Below are 11429 nucleotides of genomic sequence, written 5' to 3' on the forward strand. Positions count from 1 at the left end.
GAAACACCCTGTATATATAAGAAGAAATAACGTGTGACAGCGCTTCTAGTACACGTCACTACAAGATCTGCATCACATACATATGTAGAATTTTCTCAATATCTCGCTTAAGCATGATCATACAAATCTGTCCTCTGATCTGACCTCCACTGTATCTACATCTAGGCACGAACTTGTTCGCAAGCCATAGTGTTAAGTTCACGAAGTTAGATCTCGGATGATTACAACTTCTCATCTTTTCTCCTTTGTCCTTCTTCCTTTTTCTTTTTAACAGCGTTACAAAATAGTTTCGTAAAACAAATTTTCATACCAAAAAACAGTGGCGCTCAAGTCACTTGATAAATTTGGAAATCCGTAAGTATCAATTGCTAAATTAAAATGAGATAAAGGGAAAATCAAAAAAAGATAAGATAAAAGAAAGTTGATACTTTGGTCGCCTATTTTCTTATGGAATTTTTTGCTCTTTTGTAAAAATCTTGCTTTTATATCAGTACAATGTCTAATCTAATCGTCATTGTATCGATACCTAAAGTCATAAAGAAGCTTTATACTAAGTTTTTAAGAAACTCAACTAAAGGTGCTGTGACTATCACAAAATTTCTACTTAGAAAATAATTGACCTAAACTTAACTTAATCTAACAAAGTACGTTATTGGCATCCTAAGCATCCATACTTTGTAACCACCCGATCGCTCATCTGGACAAATAGACGTTCCAAAAATCGAGATTTGCGATAGCAAAAAGCCTTTTTATTGGATCCCTTCGCTCTTAAGCTTTTTACTAATATACCATAACCTTAATGAAAATTGTTCCAAATACATACTATAGTAGTGATCAATGAATTTATTCCCTTATTCCAGAATTTTTATATGAAATAATGATATAAAAGAATGAAGTAATTATAATCATTAATAAAAATATAATATAATATAATTACAGTTCTATAATCACAATTCTTTTTAGAATGACTTTCCGAATGAAGAATCTCAAGAGAATTCGTATCTTTTTTTTTCATAAGAGAAAAGTTTCATTAAATAAAATAGATTATCCTGAAAAAATGGATCATGTTAATTCGATATTTTAAGAAGCAATTATTTAGGAACAATATCACTGTGTTTAACAACATCTCGGTGACTGTGTAACCTTTTTCGCAGGATCGTTGCGCAACTAGAAAAGAAGGTAATAACTACTACATTGTACTGAAGATATTCGACAACATTTGCAATTGAAATAGATTGCGTGTAACTGCCATTGTAATAGGTTAATTGGAACGCGTCGTAACTGGTAGAATGACTGATCAAAATGCATCGACAGTTGTCGAAATCTTAGGATGAAGAACACGATCCTAACAGTACTTTTTTATTCATGTTTGAAACTTTTCGCGGAAGTGCGTTCTAGTGCGAGGTATTATAACTAAATAAAGCCCACTGTCTCTCGCTAAAATATTAATTAAAAAATAATAAGTTTGCAACTTTCGAAATGTATTATGCTTCATCGTACGAAATATTTCACATTTTGTATATTCTTTCGTATACTTTTTCTCGTATATTTTCCAAAATATTGCAAATATTTGTATAAATTCTTGTATAATGTTACCAAATGTTTTCATAGCTTCTTGACCGATGACACGAAAAACTCCACATTAAAGTCGAGGATAGTTCTACCGGAGTATTACGTGAAAGGTTAGTCAACAATTCAATGAAATATCTTTTCCTTGAATAATATATATAGGAAAAATGCATTCCACATATATATATATATATATATATATTTTCGAACGAACCATTAGCTTATGTCACGATTATACGTATACATAGTATTAGAATTTTAAATTTTTTGAAAGTACCATGTATACGTATAGTGAGTAGTGAAACTATTTGTATTCTGTTGCTATTTATTTTGATATTTCCGTACTTATGTAATTGTAACATACACTGATTAAGTAGGCCTAAATATATGTTTCCTACTAACCTAAACGTACTTTTATGCAATTACAAAAATCTGGTGTCGTGGAAATGAAATGCAGACCTGAATCAAAGTACGTTTCATTGAAAGACATGGGTATGTGTGAATACTTTTTAGATATAATAGCCACTATCCAAGGTGTCCCATTTTGATTATTAAAGATCATATTTTTTGAAAAGTTATTTTGGTCACGCTAAATAGGGCACCTTGTATATGCACGGTTTGTATGATTGTACGTGTAATTGTACGCTAATCAACATGGGTTAAATGCGAAAAAACAACGCAGAGATCAGGCCTCCATCGAAACAAGGTTTTCCAGTGGTAGTGGACTTCAATATCTTTGTAGCTGATATCAATTCAATAAATGTAGAGGATATGGATTTCCGGTGAGTGGAGATGGTATGTTAATGAAATCATGCTACTGATTGATATGCACGTGTTTTTCACGCTAAAGTATGTTAAAAAATGTGTAAATAATATTTCAGTAGATAGATTCGACCTATTTTAATTGATTTTGTTTTACTAAATATAATTTACTATCATGGCACTAATAACTTAATACATATTATTTAGTTAGTAAGCTTTTTTGAGTTGCGATCCTTTTTTATAACAACCGAATTAATTAATAAATAGCTATCCTTTACTCCTACATAATAAATATTTTTATGTTGGGAATATAATATTGTATAATACATATATTGAATAACTTCCAGTCAATATATTATCTATTTGTGTTTTACTATTTCAAATAATTACATGTTACGTATTCAACAGTTGCCACAGAAATAACAGAATTACATCAAATTACATCAAATAGGGTAGACATGTTCGTTCGTCAGAGTTGGATCGAATCTCGACTTGATATGCCGGACGAGATTTTCGAGGAGGGCGACGATTACGTGACACTGCCTCCTGAATTCTTCGACAGTTTATGGCAGCCAGATCTTTACTTCTTAAACGCGAAAGTCTCTGGTAATTTTTGTAATAAATGCTATATATATGGATCACATAAAGACACGCGCAAATAATGTTAGATTAAAATTTGTAAAACGTTACTAACTGCACGTATAGATAATAACATTGCACTTCCAGTTCTACTACAAATGAAAGTTCACAATATTATAAAATTGAAAGGAATAAGACTGATATTTGATACAATGTAGCACAAGGATGATAAATGAACAACTATTTCCTATCTATATTGACTAAACTTTCTAATACTCTGTTGAAGTCTTTTATTAATCATTTATTATATCTTTCACTGCTTATCTAATAATAAGTATTCGTATTGAATCTGGCATTCATCGAAAAACCGATAACAATCTACCTGATATGGATATTATACGCGTTAATGATCCGTAAAATTCTGAATAACCTTGAAGTAGCCTTGAAATGATCTTCAAGTAATCGAAATGTACTTTCATAATGACTTTAATATGTTTTTGTCTAAAACATGTTTGATCTTACAGTAGTCTTGAGATGACCATGAAACTTTGTAATAACTTTGAAGTATCTAATAATGAATTAAAATCATTTTCTTTTTCAGAAATTGCGGCGTTAAATCACAAATTCTCATCTGTTACGTTGTACAGAAACAAAACGGTCAAGTATTCAGCACGGATGCATGCCATCATCGCCTGCCAAATGGAATTTCAACTCTACCCAATGGATATTCAAATATGCCCTATCTACATAGAAAGTTGTAAGTTCAATAACGGAACAAGACTCGCTAACAGGATATGTCACATTCCTGCATTTTTATTATTTTTTTCAATTAATCGTTCTTCGCTTTAATCATACTTAGTCAGACTGTTCTTTTAATTGTAACGATAAAAATAAAAATTTACACGAATATCCGCGATTTAATCATATTTCTGAAACATGTAGAAAATTGTTACTGGCAAGTTTCTTCATATCTCTAAAAATAGCACAAATGATGTGAATGTAGATGAATAAATTTATTGGTACACCTTGTATGCAGCTCTAGACTCTAGAACGTCACAGAAGTCTTGCAGCAGTTAGCGATAGATCATTGTCGAAACAAATTATTGCAATTTATATCTAAAATTTCAATGCAGAATGGAACGGAATGGAATCATTTAAGATCTAATGCGTATATATACTGTTGATGTAGAAACACCTGCTTCTTAATTTAATCTTCTTATTAATATGCCATGCTTCTTTATATTTATATTCATTACCAATTAATCCCTTAAAACTTTGTCTAATTTTATTATTTAAACACGCATTGTTTAATTTCATTAATTTTATTTTATTATTTATTATTTGGTATCAACAAATAGTCAATCGTATAAGTTCATATTTAAATATTAAATTATTAAAATGAGAATGTTCAAATATTCAAATCTTAAATATTGAAACGACCTTGTAATCTCATACTATGGGCTCTTGTAATATTCTAATCCATTTCAATCCGACCACCGTCCATTTCTATAATCCCAAAACTCAACATATTCACTACTTTAACTTGAAAAACTGCATTACTCGCGATAGTTTCCTATCACAAACAGAAGTTACGCTTAAGATGGGGATTGGGCGCAGTCACGGTGAACCCAGAACTGAAGCTTTTACAATATGATATCGGGAAGCCGGTGGTTGCTGAAGAAACTGTTGATTATATGCTCGAAAAAAGTGGTACGATTTTTGTTTCGATGTAGAACGGTGATACCCGGACATATATATATATATATATTTCATATTATATATTTCATGTATATTATAATTTACAGGAAATTTTTCACGACTGGTAGTGTTCTTCCGATTCGAAAGGCAAATTGGTCATCATCTGATACAAACTTTCGCACCATCCACGTTGGTTGTGATGTTATCTTGGTTTAGCTTCTGGTTGGGCTTAGATGCGATCCCTGGTCGTGTGGCTCTTTTAGTAACCAGTATGCTGACCTTGGTTACTATGTTTACTGGTCTGAAAAGCGATATTCCGCCAGTTGCTTACGTGAAAGTATGTTCCGATATAATTCAAAGAGTATTACTACTAATCGTTCAATCGTATAATTCTTCTTATTCCTTCTTTACACTTGTTCTCTTTTTTCTGGTGGGGTATACTTTATATTCATAGAAACATACAAAAATTCTCATTGACCATCTCAAAAATAATGTTTTGTTTTACAAAGTACATTTCTGAGTTTGTCAGGATATGTTTAGGCGAACATGATAATAAGGACATTCTGTTCGGACAGTCTTACTTGTAACTTGGTTTCTAATGGAATTTTCATATCATCTACGTCATCCATTAGTTCTTTGAACAATACCTAATACTTCTTCACTACATTTTTATTTGTGAATAGCACAGTGACGTTTTCTTTCCTTATCATCTTTGTTACGTAATAATGCTATACGGTGGAAATCTTTTGAAATTATCAAATGATAGCTATTGTATGAGATGGAGAAGTATGTATTGTTTTTATATCTGACATTATCGGATATGAACTGATAATATCAATTCTATATCTTCGTCTGAACGGAACCATTCCATTACGACACATTCTGTGTCTGAACACATAATCTAAACCGATCTTGGTACATATGATACCAAATATATATTAAACTATTTCAATGTTTATGTAAATTATTCTGATGTTAATACCTCTAGTTTTCTAGATAGCAAAATAATTCAAAGATTTATTAATATATCAAAACATTGACCGATAAACATTGTGGTAACGTATCTTTATGCGTTTAGGCACTAGATGTTTGGATGGCAGGCTGCATGATGTTTGTATTTGCTGCTCTCGGTGAATTCGTTGTTGTAAAAGTACTCGATTTGCAGTACCAGTTGGAATATGATCTACAATCGTCAATGTCCCGACATTACTCAACAGTTCGTATAACAATTTTGACATTATTGTCATAAATACAAGTTAGAGTACCAAATTTTTTCAATACTAAATGGAAATTAATTTATTATCCCTATACGTTACTATATCATTTAATTCTTCTATCTGCTTATCCCTATACCATTGTATGTTATTAATACGCCATTATATTAAATAATATATCTCTAACTATTTCTCGAAACCTAAATATTTTTAATATTTATCCAATTTTATATTGCATTAAGTCCCGGCCTTGCTTAGATTCTTAGTTATTTAACACCTTATATAGATGCGTGCGTTGTGCAAGGTCAATACTATTAATCAATCAAAGAAGTCTGCGGATTAATGGTTAACAAGAGATTCAATAAATGCGCCAAGTAATACGTTAGATAAAATACAGCAAAAAAACATTAGAAAATTTGTATTGGATAACTAATAATAAAAGCATACAAAATTATATATCTAATAAGTTCCGCATTATTTTTAGCGTATAGTTGCCATGGAAAAGGGTCAAAGTATTTGGGATTATGACTCAACATATATACCAAAAGCAAGAAATAAAAGAGCTGGTAGCAAACATCTTCTACAAAATGCGTGGCTAGACACTGAATATCCAATGATACGTGTATGCAAAACACGGTCACAAAAAATTGACAATTATAGTAGAATAGGTTTTCCTATACTATTTATGCTGTTCGTCATTTTGTATTGGCCGATACTCTTATTTAAGAAGGCAACGTAATGCTATAGATACATAATATAATTAAATAAAAATCTATAAATTATTATTAGCGAAATTATCACGTATTACATAGTTTTTCATAATTATAATACCTTAGGACTGGAAACTACTATATAGATATACTGTACTAGAAATATATGAAAGTAAATAGACGATGTATTTTTTAAAATACATGTTATTTCTTAAATTGAAATATACATTTAATAAAAATAATAAATAAGATACTAGATGAATTTATTTAAGATTACTATAAAACTTATAAATAAACTGTACACGTGTATGAAATAGTTTTATGATTGTATTCATAAAATATTTATGTGAATGGTAATCTATTTCTTTATTATTCAATCTTATCATTAAAACGTTTTAATCAATTTCAATTTCTTCCATTGAAGACATCCCAGATTCCTCGTCTGTTTCCATTAAATTGTCATTGGAAACAGTTTTTTTGGCTTTATAAACACCAACTTTTTTCAAATAACTCATTGTATACTGATTGAAATCACATCTGTAATAGTAAAAAAATATGAATATTTTTAAACAATAATACGCATAAAAATTATATACTAACAGTTTACTCAAATCATCGTATTTCTTTTGCATATTTTTTTGCAACATTAGCAATATCGGCATTTGAAGAGCTGTATCTATTCTTGATCCATGACTAGTCAATATAATTTCTATCCAAAGGAGATAAAAATGTATATGCCTAGTAAATTCCAATTCCGATGCTATGAATTTTAAAACTTTCTCGACATAAATATTGGATAGAGCCGTTACTGTTAAATTAACTGAAATCAGAGATATAATAAGTATATTGGATGGCTAATATCACATTAATAAACTATTATTAACTTACTATCTGAGCACGGAATATTTTCTATAACGCATTTTATTAATAATTTTTCATTCAGCTTCAGAGCCATCATTAATGCTGAAAATTTTGTTTATTAGTGCATTTTTATTTATTTTAAAGAAATTAAGTTATATATAAATCCCAAACCTTTTGCATATTCCATTTGACTCAAAGCTTTTTTCACAGCTTCTGGTGTAATCCCTAATTCCAATTCAAATGGATCAAATACCAATCCAGCATCTAACGAATATAATAATAATCCTTCCGTAGTTGCCGCAGCCCACGCTTGTCCTATATGCAACAAATACTGGTTGGTTATTAAAATTACGTCAAAATAATATTCGGTATAAATTAGAAAATAAATTCAACCTGTTGGAGAAAACTGTAAACTATATACTCTAATTTCTGGTTTTATATTTCTGCTCGCCATATCTCCACTTCTAACGCCTGGTAATCGTAACTTTACATTTTCTTCTCGTTTTTCCACTAATGCCATGTTTCCAAATTCTGTTAAATTTCGTTTATTTATAAAATCCTACGTAAAAATAAATTTTTATTAGAAAAATAATATTCCCTCCCACAAAATAGTAAAAATATTATAATTCGAAGTTGACATAAAAAGTTACTTACATCAACTCCATCTAGTGATCTATTCTGCGTTACAACAAACTTTTTTATAAGTATAAATTCTTGTACATTATAAATGCATATATTTTTAGAATGCCCCCCAGCTAATATGCACGTACCATCAGCTGAATAACAAAGAACAGTAAACGCCCTAAAAATTTGATTTAATTAAGGTAATTTTAATTGTACCCAAATTACTTTTATTTCATTATGTATGGTATATTCATACTTTTAAATATACGTACTTGCCCTTAAGACTTTGCTTAGCTGTAACAAGATCAGTATCAGATCTTCCACTGCCTAGATCATTTCTTCCTTCAATACTACCAATTTGTACCGCCGTTTTACAATTGAAAAATGAAATTTGCCCATCCAAAGTGGCAACTGCTACTTCTTCACCATTTGGTTTGTATGTAACATATAAACCATCAGCAGTTAACTGTATCGTTTCATGTAAAGAACCACTTTCAATTGCATTCCATATTTTCAGTGTTTTGTCCCAAGATACGGATACTAATTCCGTGCTTGTAACATTTGGATTAAATGCCAAACTGGCGATTGGACCTTCGTGTCCACTTAATATCTAGTATATAAAATACACAATAACACTTAAGCAAAAATTCTATAAATTTCCGAAACGTTAACACGTTAAAAATCGACCTTATTTAAATCCTTCTCAATTTTATTTAATTGAACTTAAATAGCTAATTCTCAATGTGTGCAATTTTAAGATATTTTCCAGAAATATACCTCCAAAAGTTTTCCCAGTTTGACGCTCCACAAATAAATTTCAAAAAAGTCTTGGCCTCCAGCTACAAGAAACTCATCACTTGAATCTAAAGCAACGCAGGAAAACTGTACGGGTCGAGGAGAGGTAAGAGTTCGAAAATTTCTGTACCTCGCTAAATCATATGCTCTAACAGTTCCGTCAAGCGATGCAGAAACAATAAATTTTCTATTATGACTAAATATCACTCCTGTTATCGTAGATGTATGTTCTTGAAATGTAATAGAACAAAATCCATTCATAGTGTTCCATAATTTAACTTTCGCGTCATCACCTCCGGTAACAATGTATTGGCCATCAGGACTGTATGCCAAACAGTTTATATTACTACTGTGGCTTTGTTGCTTCATGGCATAAGTTTCACTTTGCCATTCCCATACTAATAATTGACCAGCTGTAGAACATCCTAAGGCTATCCAATCACCAGTTGAATTTATGGCAATCGATGTAATATATTGGTCTGATATACTGAAAAATGAAGATTATTAGAAATAAATTACATTAATGTTAAAAAGATATAAATACTATATTAAATAATATAACTAATTAAACAATACCTTAGAGAATGTATCATATTTACATCAGGCATTTCATATAAATAAAATGCACCAATACTGAATCCTACTACTAAGATATTAGTCTGTTGATGATATGCAGCTGCAGTTAATATTAGTTTACCTTTCTTTTGGCTTTGAACTACATCAGCTAGATAATGACGACCCAGTTTATTATAACGTAATTGTTTGGTTTCTGTCTCATTTTCAGAACCTTCTACAATTGGTTCAGTTAAATCTCCTGTGAAATATAATCTGTATTACATATCTTATGTCCTTCTTTAATTTATTTGTACATTAAATACAAAATTATAAAAGAAAAATTACTTGATTTCAATAAATCGCGTTCATGAGCTTTAATCTGTTTGTCTGTTTTCTCTATAGCTTTTTCAATATTAACATCATCTTCTTCATCACTATCTGTTCTTTTGCCTCTTTTAATTGGAGGTACGTTGGATGGCATTAAATCTTCTGGATCAATTGTACACTCCCAAATGCACAATTGTCCATTTCTTTATAATATATTTATATTATGTTACATAATGAAATGTTTCCATGAGAATTACATTCTAAATACATACCTGCTAATTGTAATTAAATCATAATTCCTTTTTTCAAAAAAGCATGCTACAATTTCATCAGTATGGCCACCAAGACTAATATATCTGAAGTTTTTATATTTTTCTAAGCTGTAAATTTTTGTAGCCATATCTTTAGAACCAACAGCTAATAACTTTGAATCATAAGACCAATTAATAAAAGTTGTATCATCCACAGCTGTATAAAATACATGTTCCATAATAAATGGATTATATTCAGCTGTTTGCAAGCCAGGTGCATTAAAGACAAATACTGAAAAAATAATTGTCATTAATATAATTTTTTAATCAATTTTAATGAATAAATAAAATTAATTATATGTACATAATATATATTATATATCATATGAAAGACATACCATTATTTTGTTTACACACTGCAAAATGTTTACCATCTGGAGAAAATTTTACACATCTTACTTTTTGATTAAATCTATATTTATGTATTACCATTTTACTAATCATGGTAATTATATGAGCATCACCCACTATAAAGAAAATTTTCAAATAAAATTATACTGAAATTTTAAGACTAACTTTGATCATATAATATGATATAATTGTACCTTCGTTAATTGCAATTAGTAATATCCCGTTAGGTGATAAATCTATGCTTGTATAATTATATCGACTCTCCACAGGTAATGTTTGAGACTTATTACTGAAAATAATTTTCATAAAATTATTTCATTTATCATTAGATTAGGAATCATAATTATTCGAGTGAAATACTTGAATAAATATTATACTTACTTTTTTAAGTCATATATTGTTATCCGATTTCCCACTGGGCTAATAACCGAAGATCCATCTCGAGAAAATATTAAATTCCCTTTATTATAAACTGCTCCCAGCAGATTACTGAACTATAAACAATATTTATAATAAGTATAAGACTACATAAAATATTGAAATATAGTACGTAACAAGATGAGGTTAGGAACAATACAGATTTCAGCATTCATTACAAAGTTATTATTACATAAATCACAAATACACTCTTTTTACCTTATATGCAAACTTCATGGTGTTTTAATGTAAAGATATACAATTTTTATTACAAATATATTTCAAAATCATAGAGCACATTTAACGTCATATTTGTTTAACATCATAATTGAATCGTGCTTCGTCTATATTATATTGCAACTTCCGCTGTAGCACAACTTCCGCTCGGTGAACCAATCACGTGTTAAGATTAAGGTGTTGGCTCAACATTTCAGAAACTTTCTATTAAATGTTATAATTAATTGTAAGTGTAATGATAAAAGCGTTAAATTATTGTTTTTATGTATTTCACGTTCCAACGCATGCATATCCAGAAGGATGCTGCAAAATACATCATAAGAACTTCTTACAATTCATATGAATTTTACGCAAACCGATTTCACGCCTATGATACAAATTTAAACTCAAAACTTCATTTAAAAAATCAAACATGTATT

General features: G+C 29.8%; 2 protein-coding genes across 9 annotated transcripts; one reads left to right on the forward strand and one right to left on the reverse strand.

Moving 5' to 3' along the window:
- Positions 1-210: 210 nt before the first annotated feature.
- LOC100646142 (glycine receptor subunit alpha-1) lies at positions 211-6732 on the forward strand. 8 transcript variants are annotated; one of them, XM_048406761.1, is made up of 10 exons: positions 211-354; positions 1612-1682; positions 2027-2061; positions 2252-2351; positions 2783-2937; positions 3512-3667; positions 4480-4620; positions 4716-4945; positions 5687-5824; positions 6307-6732. In XM_048406761.1, the coding sequence occupies exons 3-10, from the start codon at positions 2058-2060 to the stop codon at positions 6559-6561; spliced, it is 1179 nt and encodes a 392-aa protein (XP_048262718.1). In that variant the 5' UTR covers positions 211-354; positions 1612-1682; positions 2027-2057; the 3' UTR covers positions 6562-6732. The 8 variants fall into 8 exon arrangements, with proteins under 8 accessions (XP_048262718.1, XP_048262717.1, XP_012164796.1 ...); XM_012309406.3 differs by lacking the exon at positions 211-354 and adding an exon at positions 1246-1404 and having other exon boundaries at positions 2027-2038; XM_020863418.2 differs by lacking the exon at positions 211-354 and adding an exon at positions 1339-1404.
- A 46-nt stretch (positions 6733-6778) lies between these two features.
- On the reverse strand, positions 6779-11153 carry LOC100646021 (periodic tryptophan protein 2 homolog). Its single transcript, XM_003396126.4, has 15 exons — positions 10993-11153; positions 10738-10850; positions 10551-10645; positions 10344-10472; positions 9967-10237; positions 9713-9897; positions 9389-9626; positions 8795-9299; positions 8290-8627; positions 8048-8195; positions 7787-7952; positions 7565-7708; positions 7421-7495; positions 7133-7352; positions 6779-7069 (listed from the first exon to the last, which is right to left on the reverse strand). Exons 1-15 carry the CDS (start codon positions 11008-11010, stop codon positions 6928-6930), a joined length of 2787 nt encoding a protein of 928 aa, XP_003396174.1. The 5' UTR covers positions 11011-11153; the 3' UTR covers positions 6779-6927.
- Positions 11154-11429: the final 276 nt, after the last annotated feature.

The sequence above is a fragment of the Bombus terrestris genome, chromosome 6 (assembly GCF_910591885.1).
Source record: "Bombus terrestris chromosome 6, iyBomTerr1.2, whole genome shotgun sequence".
NCBI classification, from domain to species: Eukaryota; Metazoa; Arthropoda; class Insecta; order Hymenoptera; family Apidae; genus Bombus; species Bombus terrestris.

What these genes read in the sequence shown, in the direction of transcription:
- LOC100646142 (XM_012309406.3), top strand. Translation starts at nt 1,331, where the DNA reads ATGAAGAACACGATCCTAACAGTACTTTTTTATTCATGTTTGAAACTT. An exon ending in GTAGAGGATATGGATTTCCG is followed by an intron (nt 2,352 to 2,782) that starts GTGAGTGGAGAT and finishes TACATCAAATAG; the next exon opens with GGTAGACATGTTCGTTCGTC. An exon ending in CCCTATCTACATAGAAAGTT is followed by an intron (nt 3,668 to 4,479) that starts GTAAGTTCAATA and finishes TACTCGCGATAG; the next exon opens with TTTCCTATCACAAACAGAAG.
- LOC100646021 (XM_003396126.4), bottom strand. An exon ending in AATATGATACATTCTCTAAG is followed by an intron (nt 9,300 to 9,388) that starts GTATTGTTTAAT and finishes TTCATTTTTCAG; the next exon opens with TATATCAGACCAATATATTA. An exon ending in TTTACAGTTTTCTCCAACAG is followed by an intron (nt 7,709 to 7,786) that starts GTTGAATTTATT and finishes TGTTGCATATAG; the next exon opens with GACAAGCGTGGGCTGCGGCA.